The sequence below is a fragment of the Aplidium turbinatum genome, chromosome 12 (assembly GCF_918807975.1).
Source record: "Aplidium turbinatum chromosome 12, kaAplTurb1.1, whole genome shotgun sequence".
Classification (NCBI taxonomy): Eukaryota; Metazoa; Chordata; class Ascidiacea; order Aplousobranchia; family Polyclinidae; genus Aplidium; species Aplidium turbinatum.
The window spans coordinates 3,116,155-3,137,821 of NC_137483.1; the positions used below are offsets into that span (position 1 = coordinate 3,116,155).

The window sequence follows — 21,667 nt, forward strand, 5'->3', positions numbered from 1 at the left end:
TAAGTGAAATGTTAAGCAGACAGCTAAATATTATGTCATGTTCTAATGCGGTAGTGTTCGATAAAGGTTAGCACATGACCATCGATTTAACAAAAAAGAAAAAGAAGCATAAGCTGTAGGAGAAAGAGGAGTGTGTTTTTTTTCTTTCTGCTTAATCTTCGCTTTCTAAAATGTTAGTTTCTTATTTTATTTACTCCTTTTCGTCAACCACAATCTAGTTTCTTGATAGCTGATGCTTCCTTTTCTTCTTTGTTAACCCGAAGGTCGTGTCCTAGCCTTTATCGTTTTTTTGTACTGGTGAGATGTGCGCATTTAGTGTACAGATTCATCATCATCAAAATCAGGTTATTTTCTTGAGTGGAAAAAAAAGAAAAAACAAGCACCAATTTTATTTTTTGTATGGTTTGTTCATTGCAATTTTATAGTAAATTTCTGTCCAGTTTAAAATACACTTTGCTCGAGTTCTTGGTGGTGTATCTATGCTTTGTTCCTTTTGACTTTATTTTTTATCGATATTCGAAAGGACGCTGGTTCGACACCGCTCAAAAACATGCGGTTGTGTCTTTGGCAGGACACTTAAATGCGTAGTTAAAGGGGGGGAACAAAAATTGACTTTCTTGCCTTTCCGTCCACTTAATCTAGGCTAACTCTTCAACTACCGGACTAAGTCTAGATACAACAAAATTGTTTTGCATAGTTGCAGTTGATAGTTTCCAAAAGTATTGCAGTTTTATTATGCTATTACACATGTCAAGACTTCGCAAACTAAAATGCAAAAATCATCGTCAGAATTAATACCAGACACTTTCTAACCTGTACAAAAATTCTAAATCTGTACAAAAAAATTGCGCTCAAAAGGAAAGTGGATAGACCCACATCAAAAAAAGTAAATCAATCTATTTAGTTGATTCATTGCTCAAAACATGAGACATGTTACACACAACAGATCATAATAGTAATCACAAAGCACAAACATTCCTATGAAAACTAAACCGTCACACATCACGAAGTTCACCAGCAAAGTAAATCAACCAAGAATATGATAAAGGCGTGGCGCTTGAAACGTGGAAGTCATCAATCGCATATTGTTACGCAGTAGCGTTGACAAGGGGTCCAGGAGGTGATTTTGGACCCAAACCTAGCATAATTTTATGGGCCCGTAACTTTGCTAAGGGGCCATGGAGTTTGAAGAAACCACCTCGAATTCTTTGGATATAGTGTTTTTCTTAGAAGATTCTTGATTTTGGGCCTGAGGATCTCATTGGTACTGTGCCCAAATTGTCCTCTCAACGGCCCTAGTTTTACGTCACATCATGCGATTTCAATATGAAGTTATTGCTTGTTTTGTTTGTTATCAGTTCGTGTGGGTGATACTGATAGTCAGTGGCGGCTGGTGGTGTTTGTGAGCAGTGGGGCTGCAAGAAACAGTCCGGGGGCGAAGCCCGTCACTGAGTTCGCCAAAGGTGAACGACTTCGCGGGGGGTCTGGGGGCTCCCCCTCTCAGAAAATTTTGAAAATTTACATTAAATTTGGTGCGTTCTGAGCATGTTTTTACATCAAATTTTGAAAAAATGCATTCTAACTTTGTTAAAAAGTTGATGTATTCCTAAGCTATCATTTAAAAAAACTAGCAGTAGGCTATTTGTTTGGAGACAACCTTTACTAGTATTGAGCTTAGTCTTGACTAGCCTAGCCGTTGCATACAAAGTTCAAGTGATTTTGAGATGGCCTAGGCTGGACTAGTACTTCCTATAACCTGTTGAATACCCTGACTCTACAGCTAACACTTCTACATTCATGGCTCATCGCTACTCTGCAAAATAAAAACTAACTTTAAAAAGTCTGTAAAGTTATTCGGTTAGGTGGGGCTGTTTTCTATGCAGCCCCAACAGATTCAAAAATTGTTGTAAAATACCAAAAGAGGTGGAGCTTCAAGGATAATTTTTAGCCAATCAGAGCACTTGAAATCCAGAATCTCCGGCTGCAGAGCAGTTTGCCCAATATCGGTGTTGCCAAACGAAACTTTTAATATTTTAATTTTCTATCCGCAATTTTTAACTGAAAAAAGTAACCGGGTCGGACAAACACAGTCTCACAGAGGAAAACATATTTTCCCTCTTCTCATTCTTTCATGTGGGGCTGAGCCGCCACTGCTGATAGTGCAACTACTTTACTAAGAGCAAAGTAAACGATATTTCAATTCAAAGAATTAAACACCATTGAAATCTTGTTTTTGAAGTTATCAAACACCAAATAGAAATTAATTAAGGGCACATAAAGTGCGCACAGATTGATAAAATGTCCAGAAATATGTGCAGTAGATTTCTAAACTTAATCGTCGACTTCATCTTCACACAAACCATAGTGGTGGTTGCAGCAGCTTTCATCATTTGTTCTGAAGTTTCTAGAAACATCTATTCCCCCACAATCTTCGTTGTCGTAATTATTAGGTTCTGAGCCGTACCAGTTGGCATTTGAGTATGTTGCTTGTTGTCCATCCACCCACATGTATCGACCTTCCCGGTCTATGTCGTTAAGTCCAATCCAGATGAATTCATCTCTCAGCAACATAACGTTGGCTATATATCTACAAAGGAATTTAAAATGAGACAAAACAAATACAAAATAAGAATATTAGTTATTAAGCCTAATTTTTGTGACAACATTTTTAATATTTGTTATAATATGATTGACTTTAAATATAATATTCATCGCTTATTAAATCTAAAATAACTTAGAATCTAAGTAGATTAATTGATTATTTGGATTTTATTCATTATTTTTAATAATAATAATAAAAATATATGTTATTAATAAAACATTAAGAACAATAGTCAATTTGACAGCAATGACAATAATGAAAAATTAAAATGTATTCAAACTTATGAGTAGTTTATATAATTTGAGCATAGAAGTAGTAGCAAAAAAATTATTAGCACCCCCTGCTATTTGTTTATAAGCAGTTTAACCTAGTTTGGTAGCTGCTCACACTCTTGTCCAATAATCTCGCATTCCTTTTGCCGCCAAGTCTCCCCCTTGTTGCTGGCACCAACGCCTGGCGGCCTGCCAACTTGACTTATATGGATACATCCGGTATCTGAGTCCGTTTCCGGCGTAGATCCATCCATCGTTGACAATATGACCTACAACAGAAGTTTAGTTCATATGTGGTGATATTTGTATTTGGCAACACTTTTAATAATAATTTCAAAATAAAACTTTGTTAATAAACTATTCATTGAAAACCTTCGCTTAAATTCACCAATGATCCAGCCGGATGCGCAATGCGATAAAAAACAAAGAAAAAAAAATAATATGGAGAGTATCAGACTAAAATGATGAAAGCAATTACATTTGAATTCTATTTGAATAAGAATTCGCCTTTACGGTGGCGAAAGCTTTATCAATAAATTACACAAGCTTCTGAACCTGACTGAGTTTGTTTACCGTAGGCTACTTATTATTACAGTACAAAAGATAACAGACCGAATTATGCGTTATTAAACTCATTGGGAGTCATCCCTCCATAACAATGGGTAGAAACTCGCCTGACTACAAAGGTTTGTTGATAAATACAATGACAACCAGCACAACCAGTGTCAGACAACAATACTTACTTCCCGTTGTCATAATGACACTCCCAGCAACCACAAAGATACATAGCAGACTCGTTATAGAAATCATGTTTCACAATATCAGATGGAAACTCTGTAATGATGGATTATGATCAGGGTAAATACTGCACCACTAATGCTCACTTAAAGTAAGAACGATCAAAATGTGTCAGAGATTCGGTGCCTTACCAAACTCGCATAACCTACATGTAGGCTACGTTTTGGTTTCCCAAGACTCTTTTGATCAGGCTTTGTTCGTAAAAAAAGTGAAAATTTATTTGAATCGAAGGCTGTTAAAATTTGGCTAACAAAAATCTATCTTCAAAGCAGTAGTTTATGATTTATTGATTGAAGCAGTTATAAATTTGTATAATACGAATTTGGAAAAATAATTTTAGAAAATTCTTGTAATTCTAACTTCTGTTTGCGTTTTACTAGACAGTGTCAGCGTAACCGCATAGTAGCGCAACTGAGTGAGTTATTATCCGATTCTATTTCCTGAGCGCTGCAAAACATGTCGAAAACAGCTTAACAAGGTCTTTGGTATGACCTGAGCGGTTGTGTGTTAAACAGTTCTATAAGTTAAGAAATGGATACTTTGTACCTATGCCACGGAGCGGGCTTAGTGAAGTAATACGTCTCATTAACTTACATGTAAATTTTCGGTTGTGAACGTTTTCAACTCAAATTTGTGTTTTGAATTTTCAAATAGCCCAAACCGCAAAATCCGTTATTTTTACGTCTGAAGACGTTGAATCAATGCAAAAATAACTAATTTTGCTGTCTGGGAATAGAATAACATCGTTCAATCCAATGAAGTTAAAGTTTAACAAAATTAAGACATTTTTTTAAGAGCAAATAAATATAGTCCAGTTATGATCAAGATTTTGATTATTCGAAACTCCACAAATTAAGTGATAAAACTTTTAAGTCAAAATAGCTCAAAGCTTGGTTTGTTTTGTCTTTTAAATAGTATTAAAACAATTTTTGCTTTCTATTTCATTTCAAAGTTTTTTGTTTTTTTTTAATCGATCGAGAATTAAACTTTTTTTTATGTGTCATGTTTTATGTTTTAGGCGGGTCAATATATGAAAAATATGGGGGCAACCCCAAAAAAATTTATACAAAAGCTTTTTTGTTCCAAGTGTATGATTAGGTTGTACTATACCCCAGCAAAAAAAGTCTACAAAAATCTGACCCCGGGAAAGTGATCAATTTACATAATTTGAAAATGGTGACCCCCAAATTTTTCAATGTACACAAAATTTTTTTTAGTTCAATTAACACACTATAAATGTATTAAACACTTATAAACATGGTATCTATGCACCAAATGAACATATCAGAAACCGTTTGTGATATCATTATGATGTCATGGAAGACATAGGCATCGATTTTTTAACATTTAAGAAAAAATCTGAAGGGGCAAGATGATAAAAAGTGTGAAATATGTACCCAAATTTGAACAGTTCCATAAAATTACACTGTCAAAGCTACAAAAAAGAACAGAAAAGCAGGGTTAGTTTTCTTTCTTGTTTTCTACTGGGGGTGCGCCCCACTGCCTCCCGGGAATCGACGCCTATGATGGAAAAGTATATGCACTAGACGTCAGAGAATGTCAGAGATGAAGTACCATTTTTCAAGTTATGATTGTTACATCCTAGTAGTCGTCACAATTATCATCTGTACTGTCTGTGTCGTCTTGATCCAATGGAAAGACATTGTTTGGGTTTTCACAGTACACAAGTTGGCATTGTCCACAAGGGTCAGGTCTGATGGACATTCTCGAAACTGTTTATGGGACAATGCAGTAAAGCATATGATGGGTGGCAAAGCTGTGCAGAGAGCTTTGCGAGGCTACCTCTTGATAGAAAAATGCTTGAATGGGATGCTGGTCTCTGAAATGATGGATAGTGATCCCGAGTTAAATGGTTCAGTGAAGTCGTGTGAGGACATGTACACCTTGTTGATAGAAGGAAAGACCACATTGGAAACAGTAGCTACTTCGAAGAAAAAAAAAAAAAAAAAAAAAAAAGGTATAGGAGTTAAACGTACCTGTGTTACGGTCACGTGATGGAGACGTGGGCGCTGCCTGGCTTTATAAAACTTCTGTCGCCCGGCCCGTCGTGAGCTGACCTTTTTGCGTTTGCAGAAAGCAAAGCCCGTCTCCCTGGCCCGTTCCGCCATTCTAACTTTTGCGGACGAGTCGCACAAAATTCTCGATCCACACTTTCCTTCCACAGGTACCTAGACTCCCCAGCCTGGCCCCCGCGACCTAAGCTGGTGGACTTCCCTTCCGGGTGCATCGCCACCCCATAATCACGCCGCTCCCCGCCTCCACGGGGCGTGGCAGGCCGGTTCTTTAAAGTCTCTGACCTGGCTATGTTTATTGTGTTCTTCTCGCCGTGTCAATTATTTTGTACTCGTGCGTCGTTGATCGAAATAATACAGTTCATCATCATCGTCTGATCGAACTCTCGCAAGATGTCGCACTCAAGCGTAGAGAAGACTACAATCAGGCTAACAATATGCTCCTCACTCTGGACGCTCATCCAAACCACGTCTTGGAAGAACGTCGACCGGAATTCTTGGAGAAAGTCCAAAATTCCTACGATTACAAAGCAATCGGATCTCAAATCAGATCCAGAACAACTCCAACAAGCGATGAAGAGCCCTCCAAAAGCTTCTTCAAAGCAGAAGAAAAGAATTGTAAAAGTAGCTCTATCACTGAGATACATGGCACAAACAACACAACTCTAACCAAAAAAGAAGACATTCTTAAAGAAGTACACAGCTTCTATCACTCCCTATGGGGTGTGGAAGACGACATCAACCCTCAAGAACAAGACAACTACCTGAACATTCTTGGAGAGGCCAAAATTGAGGAAGACGCAGCTGAACAAGCGGAACAGCTGATCAGTCTAAAAGAAGTAAAAACCGCCATCGATTCTCTTAACAAGGATTCTGCACCTGGATCAGATGGTCTCGGCTCATTATTCTACCAAAAATGCTGGCATTTCCTGAAACACGACATTCTAGAGATGCTTACAAATTGCTACTTGAGAAAAACAATGACTCCCTCAATGAGAGAAGCAAAAGTGAAGTTAATCTTTAAAAAAGGTGAAAAAGAAAAGCTCAAAAACTGGAGACCGATCTCTCTGCTCAACACAGACTACAAGATCTTGAGTAAAATCCTCTCCAACAGACTCACACCCATGATCACAAACCTGATTTGTCCGAATCAGAAATGTGGACTGCCAAACCGCAGAATAGAGCATGTCACTATGAACATACAAGCTGCCCTGGAAGCATCCCAAACACAACACAGGAACTTGTACATCATGATAACCGACTTTGAAAAGGCATTTGATAGAGTTAGTCACTCCTTCCTCTATGGAATCCTGAAGAAACTCGGAGTAAAACCAATAATGATGAATTACCTGTCTTTGGTTTACAACAAAACAAAAAGCAAAATAGAAATCAACGGAGCTTTAACAAAACGAATCAACGTCAAAAGGGGCATTCGACAAGGTTGTCCCCTCAGCATGCTCTATTTCATAATCTGTGCCGACGTGTTGACCCGTCGCATAGAGAAAAACCATCTTATCAACGGTTTTCGCTTTTCCAAGTTGACAATCAAAATCCAGCAATATGCGGACGACACCACATTCATCACAAGAGACATTCCATCTCTCAAAGAAATCAACGGAGAACTTGCCATCTACCAGACGATGTCCGGCCAGAAAGTGAACCAGGGAAAGACCCAGATCCTGGCGTCCAAACCTGACCTGGCCCAAAGAGCTCAGCAGCTCTTTCCAGAAGCTGCGATCTTGAACAACGTCAAGATCCTTGGCATCTGGCTAGGAACAAACAAAACAGAACTCGACAAGATGAACTGGCAGACCGCCATCAAGAAAACTCAAACGATCGCCAACATCCACAAACCACGAAGACTCTCCCTCTATGGAAAGATCTCGATCATCAACACTCTCTTGGTACCCGTCACTTTGCATCTCAGTAGAGTGCTGATGCCAACGAAACAACACATCAAAGAACTAAACAAAATCCTCTTCGGCTTCCTCTGGCATCCTTCACCATTTGAACAACTCCAGAGAAGCAAGACACTTCCTCCTGTCAAAGATGGAGGCATCAACATGGTGGACATTCAATCAAAATTCCAAACTAGTCGAATCGACAAAATCCGGCACCTCTTCCCACTAGAAGACGCCACCGAAATCTGGCACAAATGGGCCATGTTCAATTTGAGCTACAGAATGAGACACATCAATCCTCATCTGTTCTCCAACAGCATTCCGCATGCCCCGATTCCAAACGAAATGTATGCGGACATCTTCAAGTCCTTTTGCAAACTCAAAGGCTTGAAACACGACTGGGAAAATACTTCCTACAAAAACATCTACCTCAATCTGAAAACGCAAAATGAAAAGAAGATTGACAAGATTGATCAAAACGGAAAGAAGATTCCTTGGAATGAGATCCTCTTGAAAAACAAAGGAATCAAATTCCTCCTTCCACTTCACCTATCCTCCATGTCCTTTCGGATTGCTCATGGAGGATACAAATGGGGAGAATTTCAAAGAAGTCTACAATCTGACAGAAAAACCAGTTGCAAATTCTGCAGAAAAACTGAAGACAATGTGACCCACGTCCTCACCGAGTGCTCCTTTGCACAAGGAATATGGAAACGCCTGAAACAACAATATTTTGACCTAACCAAGGAAGACATAGAAATAACAAAGGACATTATCCTTTACAACCAAATCCCTGGAGGACAAAAGAACAACCTGATCCTTCTGACCATGATGAATATCGCCAAGCACACCATCATCCAAAAGAAGATATCTCTGGACATAGGCGACACATATATACAGGACACAAAACGGTCCACCATTCAAGCCCTGTGGGTTATCATGACAAAAACGAAAAACATAACACAAAAGCATAACATTCCTTTGTCATCTGACATTTCTACTCCTTCCAAACCTCCTCCTACGGTCGGAAGAAAGAAGAACCAGTCGAGATCCACTCTTCAACCGCCCTCTCAGTCGTCCTTGGTGGTAGGGATGACTGATTGCAGCGGTGGATCTCACTAGCACAGTACGGTCGTAGATCATCTTTGAAGAAGCTTAGACAGCCAAGGGCGTAACAACCCACCTTTAACCCGTCCCTCTCACTCATCTACCACGGCCTGATGCCGGAAGAGTGATTGCAGCGGGAGATCTTTAACCGTCCCTCTCCGTTGTCTCACTCGCTCTGGGATGACAGGATTGCAGCGGCCCATTCCAAGACGACTCTGGGGTCAGCGAAAGCTACCCTCCCTCTGGCCGCTCCTCTCTGGCATCTCCGCCAAATGAGGTGTCAGACTGCAGTGGCCCGTCTCCCACAAGCAGGTGCCCTTCTTCAAGCGGGCAACAAGAAGATACACACACACAAACAATTTCAAATAAAATTAAAATTAACTCTCTACCAAAATGCGCTAGTTCTTGAGCTTGACCCGCCATCTCTTAGACTGCTCCAAGATCAGCAAGAGGAAAGTTGAGACAGGCAGATCAGCTTGAGGCAGCCACTAACCAAACATTTACATCCACAGATTACCATCTACCGCGGTGGGCCCCTTCGGTCGTAGTGAGTCCCTCGCCTCCCTGGTAGGTATCTCCCATGTAAGTATGGTGTGCCTGCTGAGTGTTTGGGTGTGTGGACGGCTCCCGGAGCGGACGCACTAATGATGAGACAGGAAACAAATCCATTTTATATGGAAGATTGTAAACCTGCAAGATGTAGTGGTATCCATCTTGAACTCTGAGCGTTGCGCAAAAAGAAAAAAAAAAAATCTTCATCCATGCGTTTACAGGATGCGATACCACCTCACGAATCTTCGGAATAGGAAAGAGAACACTCTTTCAGAAAGCCACCAAAGGCGACAAAGAGCTAGAATCCTTGGCACTTGCATTTACAAAACCTGGCCAGAAGGTGGATGCAATTGAAGAGTATGGCAAACAGTCAATGGTTCTACTCTTTGCTGGAAAGCAAAGCGATTTGCTGGCATCTTTGCGACATTCTGTGTTGAAAAAAAAAGTAGTTTCAGTGTCATCCTTCGTTGCGCCAGCCCGACTCCCACCAACTCCATCTTCTACAATATTCCATTTTCTGCGTGCTTACTATCAAATAATAATATGGTTAGGACTAGAAAGCAATTTGGACCCTACTGGCTGGGGTTGGAAGATTAAGCACAAACGATTCGCACCAGTAATGACTCTGAAAAACCCTGCACCGGACAATCTGTTAAAGATGTGCATTGTAATTGCACGATCGCTTGCGCAACACGGTGATGTACATGTAGGAGGTACGGATTTCCGTGTACCTCTGCTTGTGGACAATGCCAACTTGTGTCCTGTGAAAACCCAAACAATGTCCTTCCATTGGATCAAGACGACACAGACAGTACAGATGATAATTGTGACGACTATTAGGATGTAACAATCATAACTTGAAAAATGGTACTTCATCTCTGACATTCTCTGACGTTTAGTGCATATACTCGTCCGTCATAGGCGTCGAATCCAGGGAAGCAGGGGGGCGCGCCCCAAAGTAGAAATTGTTTGGGGGGGCAGCCACCCTGCTTTTCTGTTCTTTTTGTATCTTTGACAGTGCAATTTTATGGAACTGTTCAAATTTGGGTACATATTTCACACTTTTTATCATCTTGCCCCTTCAGATTTTTTCTTAAATGTTAAAAAATCGACGCCTATGTCTTCCATGACATCATAATGACATCACAGACGGTTTCTGATATGTTCATTTGGTGCATAGATACCATGTTTATATGTGTTTAATACATTTATAGTGTGTTAACTAAACTAAAAAAAAATTTGTGTACATTGAAAAATTTGGGGGTCACCATTTTCAAATTATGTAAATTGATCACTTTCCCGGGGTCAGATTTTTGTAGACTTTTTTTCTGGAGTATAATACCACCTAATCATACACTTGGAACAAAAAAAACTTTTGTATACATTTTTTTGGGGTCAAACCTTATATTGACCCGCCTACTTGTATTTGCAGACCATGGTGCAAAGTACGCGTTTTGAAATTGACGCTAATTTTGGTGTTTAAAAACTTTTCTGCATTTTGATTTTGCTTCGAGCACATAATACATAAAACTTCTTGAATAACTGAGTTAAATTAAGATCAAAACATTTTGGTGAAATTCGAAATGGCGTTTTTTGTATTCTTTTTTTTAATCTTTATTTTGTTTTGCATAAGCTGCAACATAATGTTAGATAGCTTCCGCTACTCGAATTTTCAATCATTTGTGTTGATATTGGAGCCAACTTCACCTCAAAGCTTTTTTCTAACCGTTCTGAGTCGCTTTCACGCGATTACTTTCATTCTTCCACTCCAACTTCAGCTCGGTTGTATTTATAGGCATTGTGTTGGGTACAATCCATCATTGTCATAAACTCAGTCGTGTTTTCAGATTTCTGTTTCCTTGAAGTTGTTTCTGTTTCGGGATTTTAATTGAGGTTTTTTTGACGAACAATTCCATCCAAATTTGTCTTAAATAAACTAACAAGCTTAATAATCAATTACAAGAACTTGTAATGACACATCACAAAATCAAATCCTACCTTGTTACTGCATTGCCATATTTGGTACTGTAATGAATTTGAGCTTGTTTTCAACACGAAAATCATGGAACCTTAATGATAACACTATTATTTGCATATATGTTTGACTAGCAAGAAACCTTCAGTTCTTCCAACACAAACTTGCTGCAATCCATTCTGCAGAAAAATAAGACCAAAAGAAAACGTGAGATGACACGGAAAGATGACATTACAAAAGGAAACCTGAAAATTAAAGATGCTAACAACAGAAGGAGATGGAGGAGTTGCTGCAGACACTGGTCGACCTTGATGGTTTGGATTGAAGACCAGGCTTCTTTGAAGCAGAATGGATGATGATGGATGAATCACAACATCAACAAGTAACAACAGAAAAACGTGTATTATAATCATAATCTGTAAAATGGTGTTTAGGTGCCGAAAAACGATATCCAAGAATTTATCTGAAGTATATGAGCACAACAACAACTTTTTGCAGCTTGTGCGTCAGTTATTATGATCTTTCCTGACAAAAACCACGAAGATGAGATTTGCATTTAGCCTCGTAACTACAACACAAAGAAAAAAACGAAAGGAGGAAACGTCTTGAAAGTTTTTTTGAATATTTTGCATGTGAAATAATCTCATTACATTTTCGGCTACGCAGTTGTGAGCGCTTTGGGAATTTGGCTTGGCACTAGTCAAAATGCGGTTATGTCTTTTTCAGGACACTTAATCACATGCAAGGTGGACAGGTACTTCTGGTGACCCAGAAACCCAGAAACCCAGACAGGTAAAAAATGTTGAGTCCCGTATTTGATCCAAGCATTGGGGGATGAGAAGATAAGGTTCTCATTATACTAAGCCTTCGGCACTAATGAGAGTAAGGTGGCCAGTTCCTTTCTCTCGGCTGCCTTTACTTCAGCAACTACGCCCACCCAATTTATTACATCCTGGGTTGAGGTGAGCAGTGTTTTTCAACAACCAAGCCGGGGATCGAACCAGGAATTGCATGATTGGAAAGCGAGTGTCTTATCCGCTGCGCCATCCCACCGCTTTGGGACAGGGAGATAGACTTTCTCGAATAAGTGGAAATAGAGAGCTTATTCAGTAAGTTGCTTCATTGTAAAAAATGATTGATTGATTGTTTGTAAATACTTGATTGTGAATGAATACATAAAACATGTTGTGTTAATTGATACAAATGCGATTTCAAAACAGTTTTTGTTGTTTAAAAAAAATTACTTCTTTCGTGAGCTTTCGGTTGGATAAGTTTTGGTTAAATACCCCTTTCCAGTTGTTGTAACTAGCCTAAACTTAACAGTAACTGCTTTACAAGTTAAACTAGTTGGGTTCATGGTAACAATGCGTTTCTCCATAATAGTTGCTGTTATTCTTTTGTGGTAAGCCTGAAAGAAACCCAGACAGCCACTTTATCTGGTCAAGCTTTTTAGCAGATCGGGTACGGATCTGACCAGATCTTTACCCGTTCTAGACCAGATAAAGTGGTTGTCTGGGAAGGTTATATCTTGCAAGTAGGCTGCTGCTGGAAATAGTAAGTCAGAGAAGCAGTAGTAGTAATAGTTGTAGCAGTAGTAGTAGCTTAGCCTAGTAACACAATTTCCAAAATGTCGTAGAGTGGAGTTAATAATATAGTGAACACAAACGGTTAATGCAAAGATTTAACTTCACAAACGTCTTGTTCTTTCAAAGCTCTTTGTGGGTTATATAGCGATGTCACATGGAACTGCGAAACACTCAAGCTTTGCAAAGGATAATTATTAATTGAATATAAAATTAGTATTTTTAAAAAATACTTCTTAAATCTTCACCAATATTTCATGTGTAAGTATACTTTTGATGTAGCATTCTAGAAGAAGACTTTCACAATGTTACTGTGTGAAGCAGTGTTGCCGATTGGTACTCTGGAGCAGTGATTCTCAACGTGGTCCAGGTGGACCACTGGTGGTCCACCTGGAAGAAAAAAGAAAAGAAAAAGAAAAAAAAACTTTGTCTGAAAGAAAAAAAAACTCGATGGAAAAAATTATGGTTATAATTTCGTTCTGCGCTAATGAAGTGGATAAAAATTTGTTATTTTTAAAGGTGAAAAAAATTTGGTACTCTGTTTATCAATTTGGTACTCATTTAGAAAAAAAAATTAGTACCCATTCATTAAGTGTGGTTGGCAACACTGGTGTGAATCAAAGACGCAAACCATATATCATGTGAACAGAGACCGGATGCCAACAAGTTCAACTTCGTCCAAGTAAAAATGCACGAACTTATGATTTGTATTTTGTAGCACTTCAAAGTTTGTAGCAATTCAAACCGCAAGCTTAAAGAATCACTAAATTTAATGCAGAAAAAAAAACGTTGGTGGCCAGAGCGTTGAGAGAATAATTTGAGCCATGTACCAATGAGATCCTCAGGTCTAGATCTAGGCACTTCTAAGAAAAACGCAATATATTCAAAGAATACGCGGTGGTTTCTTTAAGTTCCCGATCCCCTTGCAGGCAAATAAAATCATCTCCGGCTCTAGTCTAAAATTACCACCGTCAACCTTACTATGCATGACCATAGCATCCATTTCTACCTCAGCGACCTTTTGAAGTAAACATATTTTATGATCTTTCAAGAATTATATTGAAAATACTTGACCTATAGTATGTATCGTTACGGATTTGTAAGTTTAGGTGCGTGTTTATGCATGTCGGTAAGAATTATATAAGCTTCGTTTTGAACAGTTTACTCATATTGTAAAATTACTTCATAATGTATGTGAATAATAACCTGCTTGCCTTCTTTCTCAATGCGGGTCGTTTCCACTTTGAAACAGGATTTTATGATTAGAAATATAATTCTTTTCTTATTTATTTAAAAAATACGCCAGATGTGGTGTAGTATGAAAATACCATTGTAATTCATCACTGGAAAATAATATCCACAAGATTTTTTTTACTTGAGTTTGTTAACAGATAAATTTGCATTCCATTAAATATTTTTTGTTCATTTTAGAAATGGAAAGAAACTCATCTTCAAAATTTCATAACGAAAATGATCTTTTTTATTCCAGCATTTCACTTGACACCGCTCTAAACTGAAATAAAATCCAAAGCACTAATAGTCTGGGATCATTAATCTTCGTATAGTAAATCAGTTGTTTGTTACATCGATTCAACGTCTGTGGACGTTGAATCAATGCAAAAAACGACTGAAATAACGTATTATGTAAAGCATATCTGTGTAATTTCCAGCTCAAACCTTTTTCAGCTCAAACCATAGAATAATTTATTATGAATGGACGCAATTGATGTCTTATATCTTCTAACCACACTGGCAGCCTATCTGCGCATGCGTATGTATATAGTTTTGCAATGCATGCTACTGTACTGTAGATGACAACAGCAAGTTGAAGCTTGTTCAATCTCTTTAACACTTGTCTTTGCGCTGATGATATTTTTGATAGCTTTAAGTTGTTTGAGATATTATTAATAGGCTACAAGTATGTTGATGTTCTACCAATAACATGCCTTTAAATGTTTAAATAAATTTTGTTCATGTAGAGGTACATGGTATGGTAAAACTAGGTAGGCCTATAACCCCGCGTCACAGGGGCTATAACTATATCTCAAAAATTAAACCTGATGAAAAAAAATGCTTACGTTTTTGAAATGGTGGCGTCACATAATATAGGTCACAACAAAATAGGTTTGACATTCCAAGAACTAAAAAAATTAAGTTTTGTTTTGTAGGCCTGTATAATATTTGTAATTTCTTAAAAGTGTTTTGTACGCTTACCTGCATGTTAGCAACAACATATACTGATTTCCAGAGCCATAGCCAACACCATGCTGCTGAGAGACGAGTTCACCTGGATTGGACTTAAGGACCTGGTATACGAGAGGAGATGGAAGTGGGTGGATGGAACAACAGCCACTCGGTCAAACGCCCACTGGTGGAGTGGGGAACCCAATAATCAGAAAAATGAGGACTGCGGGGGGATAAATTCCGGACGAAACTTCAGAACCAATGACGCAGAGTGCACAACCGCGCGTTATGGTCTCTGCGAGGACACAATTTAAGTTTAAAGGACAATTGCAGATTTTTGTGGACTTTACTGAGTACTCAGAATGTATTATGTCTTACTATCCGACCCCACCACATACGATCGGTCAAATACATTAAATGGAGATATAACCGGATAACTTTCCATCTTGTCACACTTGATTGGTTCTGATTAAATTGTAATCATTACCTTGGTATTTTAATGAAACATAAGTCTGGTTTTCAAAACAAGTTTATCACTATAATCAGCTGAATAAAAGATTTTACTTTACAAACCCTCCAACCATGCAGATGTGCTCCAGTATAGATAACTTCTTGTAAGAATTGCATCATGTGACGTTACACTCTTAGGTTTCTCGGCAGTCGAATGTAGCAAGAACTCAGCGATAGATACGTGTTTTGCCCATGAGGCTGGGCTCATCAGTACCGCACCACATATTTCTTTCTATCGTTGAGTTCTTGCTACACTCGACTAACGAGAAGCACATGCTTTTGGGAAAAGTCTTGATGGCTAGTGTGGAGGCTACACCGGTATGGTTAGCGAAACACAATGCTCGCTGTTCTATAGTGAGTACTCAGGTAGTGCTGACGCCAGGAAGATCGCTCCTTCTCAACTGTTACACTCTTAGATTGATGACGTTAAGTTTAGCTCTAAGTATTTGTGATTTATGTTTGTTGACAATTTTCTTGTTCAAGGCTATGCATCTATGATCGTTTTGACACATGAATAAAGTAAGCGGAATAGTTTGGCTTTTTGTTTTGAACTGCTAAGTTCAGCTTCGAAATATATCGTGTGGCAAGCTATATTGAGCTTGGCATTTTGACATATTTTTGACCTTTTTTTACATTTTTTAGCGCTCCAGATACTTTAAAAAACTCTGTTTTATCAATTTGCAGTAAGTTATTTACAAAACGTTAAGTACGAGAAGGCAACTTTTTTAAAATTCTGGTGATGCTTTTCATAATATTGTGTTTTGGGCTAATTGTTTTAAGAGCATGACTATTGCCATAATATAAGGTGTTGCAACCATGCCATATTTTACCTTGAGAATCCAATTAAAACGACAATTTTTTTCAAATTCAACGTTAAATCTGCCAACATGGCAATCCTTTTCAGGCCTTATCTTGAACTACAGCGTTTCGCTTCCAATCCAGATGCTATCATAGCGACATCCACGGCTACACTAGCGACCATATAAGCGTTTGCTTTTTATATGCACAAGTGAGGCACTCGCGTTAGTTTGGTTTTTAAATCTTTATCCTCGGACTGACAAAGCCTTGATGGGTTATTCCTGGTAGTTTCGCATAGGCTACGTGTAGAGTCTCTTGACGCAGGGCCGATTACTGAGATTGGCAGAGTGAAGTTTTCCGATTGTTGAAGTGTTGTTGCCGGGAAATGATTCCATTCACTAGGTGCCGCTGAATGGAGAGCAGTCCTGCAACGCGTTGCTCAAGCGCACACTCCGAGAGCCGAACCAGCACCGCGTGATCTTGAGTCGGGCGCGTAACCACTGAGCTAACGGGGCGGACGTTGCTGAGAGAAATCCTTTCACAAATTTTACCAACATGGTACTGCATTGGCTATCAACACAAACACAACATTAAACAATGAAATATACGCTGATGTCTCTTAACCTCTGTTCTGGTTCCTTGATGTTAGGGAGGAGGAAAAGTTGTACAATGATCCTTCCGTTTGGATGCAATCGAACGATTAAACATAACAAGCAAGTAAAATGTCTGGTTCGAAAACTTCTATAATTTATTGATAAAGCTTTTGTCACCATAAAGGCAGCTTCTTATCTTCTATTTAGCCAATTTAGATACTATTCATAGTCTATTTGAATACGATACTGAAGAAGCCGCCTTTACGGTGGCGAAAGCTTTATCAATAAGTCATAACTTTACAAGTTTCCGAACGTAACTGATTTTATTTTATTTACAACAATAAGTATTTGAATTTGTCTTCAAGCTGAGAAAGAGAAAAACTTGTCCACCTCCCACTTCCTTCAGAGAATTCAAGTTGATTAAAATTTTCAACATTACATTTTGATTTTTTTATCATGATTCCTTTTGATTGAGCAATTTTTTAGATTTTCTTTTTAGTCATTTTTTAAAACCAGACATTTTACTTGCTTGTTATGTTTAATCGTTCGATTGCATCTAAACGGAAGGATCATTGTACAACTTTTCTTCCTCCCTAACATCAAGGAACCAGAACAGAGGTTAAGAGACATCAGCGTATATTTCATTGTTTAATGTTGTGTTTGTGTTGATAGCCAATGCAGTACCATGTTGGTAAAATTTGTGAAAGGATTTCTCTCAGCAACGTCCGCCCCGTTAGCTCAGTGGTTACGCGCCCGACTCAAGATCACGCGGTGCTGGTTCGGCTCTCGGAGTGTGCGCTTGAGCAACGCGTTGCAGGACTGCTCTCCATTCAGCGGCACCTAGTGAATGGAATCATTTCCCGGCAACAACACTTCAACAATCGGAAAACTTCACTCTGCCAATCTCAGTGATCGGCCCTGCGTCAAGAGACTCTACAGCCTAGCCTATGCGAAACTACCAGGAATAACCCATCAAGGCTTTGTCAGTCCGAGGATAAAGATTTAAAAACCAAACTAACGCGAGTGGCTCACTTGTGCATATAAAAAGCAAACGCTTATATGGTCGCTAGTGTAGCCGTGAATGTCGCTATGATAGCATCTGGATTGGAAGCGAAACGCTGTAATTCAAGATAAGGCTTGAAAAGGATTGCCATGTTGGCAGTTTTAACGTTGAATTTGAAAAAAATTGTCGTTTTAATTGGATTTTCAAGGTAAAATATGGCATGGTTGCAACACCTTATATTATGGCAATAGTCATGCTCTTAAAACAATTAGCCCAAAACACAATATTATGAAAAGCATCACCAGGATTTTAAAAAAGTTGCCTTCTCGTACTTAACGTTTTGTAAATAACTTACTGCAAATTGATAAAACAGAGTTTTTTAAAGTATCTGGAGCGCTAAAAAATGTAAAAAAAGGTCAAAAATATGTCAAAATGCCAAGCTCAATATAGCTTGCCACACGATATATTTCGAAGCTGAACTTAGCAGTTCAAAACAAAAAGCCAAACTATTTCGCTTACTTTATTCATGTGTCAAAACGATCATAGATGCATAGCCTTGAACAAGAAAATTGTCAACAAACATAAATCACAAATACTTAGAGCTAAACTTAACCCTTTGCTTTTCAACGTTTTTTTGGAAGTTAACTGCTCAAGGGGGGGCCGTTTTTGGATCAAATTCAATGAGCTGTTACGTGTTATCCGCTGATGCTATTTGAACAGAAGTTGCACTGGTGTGAAAGCAAATCATTTGTCTATAAGTTTGAAAAGTCATTATTTTAAAATTTTATATGTTAAACTTGATATTTCAATTTTTGCAAAGGTACCCAAAAACGACAATTTTGATTTAACTTGCCGCTATTTAATTACCGTGCTAATCCGATTTCATGCAAACTTCTAAATAACAAAGAGCTCGATCGAACGCACGAAGTGTGTGTGCGGTGTGCCGAATCATTGCATTGATTAGAATTTACGACTTGCGAGCAAATCTTATTGTAAGCTACTCATTGATTCTAAAATAGTTACAATCAGAGTAACATTGTTACACGAATTTGAAAAAAAAACAAAACTGCGTTTGTTGTCTTACATTTTTATCCTAAACTAATGCATTCCGAAACTCATGGCTAGCTTCTAGTTTTATGGAACCAAATTTCTCATAAGTAACACCTTAGCCTGCTTGAATAGCTGTTTACATCTTCGTTTGTGTATTTTAGGTCTACAATTGAGTTTGTAGTATGAATATTTTTAGTAGAGAGAAGACAATTGAACAAGTTGTTGAAATTATTTGAAATTTCTAATTCAAATTAGGTGCTTTTGAAATTGTGGATTTATGTCAAGTTGCATCACAAATATCATGCAGGCCACATCATAAGTCATTTCGCTTACGGGTGTTTATAAACATGACTCATAAATTACATCCACAAAAAATACAGCATTTACATCAACAAAGCTAAGTTCGAAGCTCACTTTTTATTGAAGATTGTGTCAATCAATTTGAAAATACATTTTTAGTCCGCCAGCGTCGAAATAATGCAACAGCGAATTGAGGAACATGCGTAAACAAAGGAAATGTGAAATAACCCACAGTCAGCAAATCTACATAAATTTAACGTTTACAAATGTTGAATCAATGTAAAAGGACTGGATTGCTGACTGGGTCCTTATTGTTTGAAGCACTAAAAATACGCGTAATATCGACAACATCAGCAAGGCAGTGATTATGTTTCTGGCCAAAAAAAAAAATAACTTTTGACTTCAAAGATAAAAATGATTATAACGAAGCTTCAAAGTTTGTCGTAAAAAATTTTACAGAGATACAATAAACATAATCATTTTGTGCCAGATTGTGAGAAGACTTCCTAGATTCTTTCCAACCATTTGCATGATTGCAAATTATTTTCTATAACTTTATATTGCTAAAAAATGGCTTCTTTGTTGAAACAACGTGGCTACAATTCTATAAGAAATTCTTAGGCCTACTACATTGAAGTAATGAAATTTTTTTTGTGATTTTGCTGATGACGTTTTACAATATCCGAGAAGTAAAAAATAATAATGATGAATTATTTTACAAAACCGTGGTTTGCAAGTGCTTCACAAAAAATTGTTGAGGGAAAATTTACTATTAGACGTAAAACGTTTGTAAAAGAAAATTGTCGGTTTATGTATTTATAATGTTTATTGCGCTGTTATCGAATTATAAACTGCCTGTATTGTCTACCTTTGTAGTTGCCGGCCAGCTTAGAGCAGCATGCAAACTAAGCGTTTATGGTATTTGCATCGTGTTATGATTCTCGAAAATTTCCCACAAGGTCTTTATTTTTATCGTGATATTTTGTGCCTTGTCTGTCCTGAACTTGAAGTCATTGTGCAGCACAATCCACATCGGTTTTTAGACTCAGTCTTCATTGAAAATCTTTTGTGTGGTGCATCATTTCAAGTAGTGTCTTCCCCTAAACTGTTACACAAATCGCCCAGTACCAGAACCATCGTGTTATCTTACAGCAGTTGAGAGCCCGTTATTGTATGTGTGGAATTATTACTGTAGATGTCTGACTAAATTCATGCCAAAGTCGAGCAAATTCTGCTTTCGGGATCCTTGCCGTTATTTACGGTATTTTTTGTTGATAAGTTTGGGCAGCATTTTTCCAAGATAAATGAAGACATCGGTATTGTTCGTCACTTAGATTTAGTTTTCTCAGCATTGTTTATTCATTCTTTGATCCACTAGTTTGTCCCACTTTTGGTATAATCGGATCGTTTATAGCCTAAATGGCGGGTCTTCACAATAGCCGGCCTCTTATACATTGGCGCAACGTATTCAGATGTTGAATCAATGATGAAGAAAGCTGATTTGTTGTTTGTCTTATGTGACGCCTAACTTTATGCCTCGTTTACAGTACAAAATATTTTGTAATGTACATTGTGTACATTGTACATTTTGTTTGTAGGCCTACATTACAAAATATTTTGTAATGTACAAAATATTTTGTAATGTAGATGAGGCATTATCATCTTTATTTTGCGCTCTTTGGAACAAAACACAGTGCACTGTGAAACAAAAATACAGGACATAACAACAAGTAGGCGACATAAAGCAGTGAAGGGACGCCATCGAGTTAGCTGCTACGTGTAAATGGAGCCTATCTCATAATTTTGAGTATCTCACAATTACTGTTTGCAAAAACGCTATTTCTCCGGCTTCTCCCAAAAGTATTTGCAGTGATACATTTCCTCAATTGCAAGTTTTGTCAATGAGAGCATTTCCATAGAACGTTTATTTCGAAACCAGGTTTTCGTGTCTTTATCCAAGAGAAGATTTCTTATTGTAACGTTTTTTATTCGTCAATGAATATTATCTGCTTGAAACAACTGTTTTGAATAGTTTGTGGCCTCCATAGCCTACTATTTTGATAGTGGATTGCTATTCTTCTTTGTAGAGCTGATAACGCAAAAAACGTTTGCTATTATTGTTTCTAATTAACAGCTTTGCGATCACTGGCTTTTCTTCGTAGCATAAGAAATAACGCGCTTTGTATTATTGAGGTCAAACCAAACAAAAGAAAGCAAGAGGATGCTTCTCTCTGCTCGCGCATATGGATGCACGAAGCAATTATGAGCTTATGGCTTGTCATCGCAATGTAATCCATTTCACGCTTTGCTGGAAGTTAGCTAAAAATAGCAAAAATTCACCAAAATCTTGAATTTACAAGAAAACTACACAACTTTTAGCATCAAATTTAATATCATCAGATCCGC

General features: G+C 38.0%; 1 protein-coding gene across 1 annotated transcript; it reads right to left on the reverse strand.

The window, feature by feature from the left end:
* Positions 1-2,331: 2,331 nt before the first annotated feature.
* LOC145781295 (C-type lectin lectoxin-Lio3-like) lies at positions 2,332-3,650 on the reverse strand. The gene is made up of 3 exons (XM_082593071.1): positions 3,618-3,650; positions 2,990-3,143; positions 2,332-2,587 (listed from the first exon to the last, which is right to left on the reverse strand). The coding sequence occupies exons 1-3, from the start codon at positions 3,628-3,630 to the stop codon at positions 2,332-2,334; spliced, it is 423 nt and encodes a 140-aa protein (XP_082449197.1). The 5' UTR covers positions 3,631-3,650.
* Positions 3,651-21,667: the final 18,017 nt, after the last annotated feature.

Coding starts and splice junctions, on each gene's coding strand:
- LOC145781295 (XM_082593071.1), bottom strand. Junction 2,588..2,989: donor CGAGATTATTGGACAAGAGT/GTGAGCAGCTAC, acceptor ATTCCTTTGTAG/ATATATAGCCAACGTTATGT.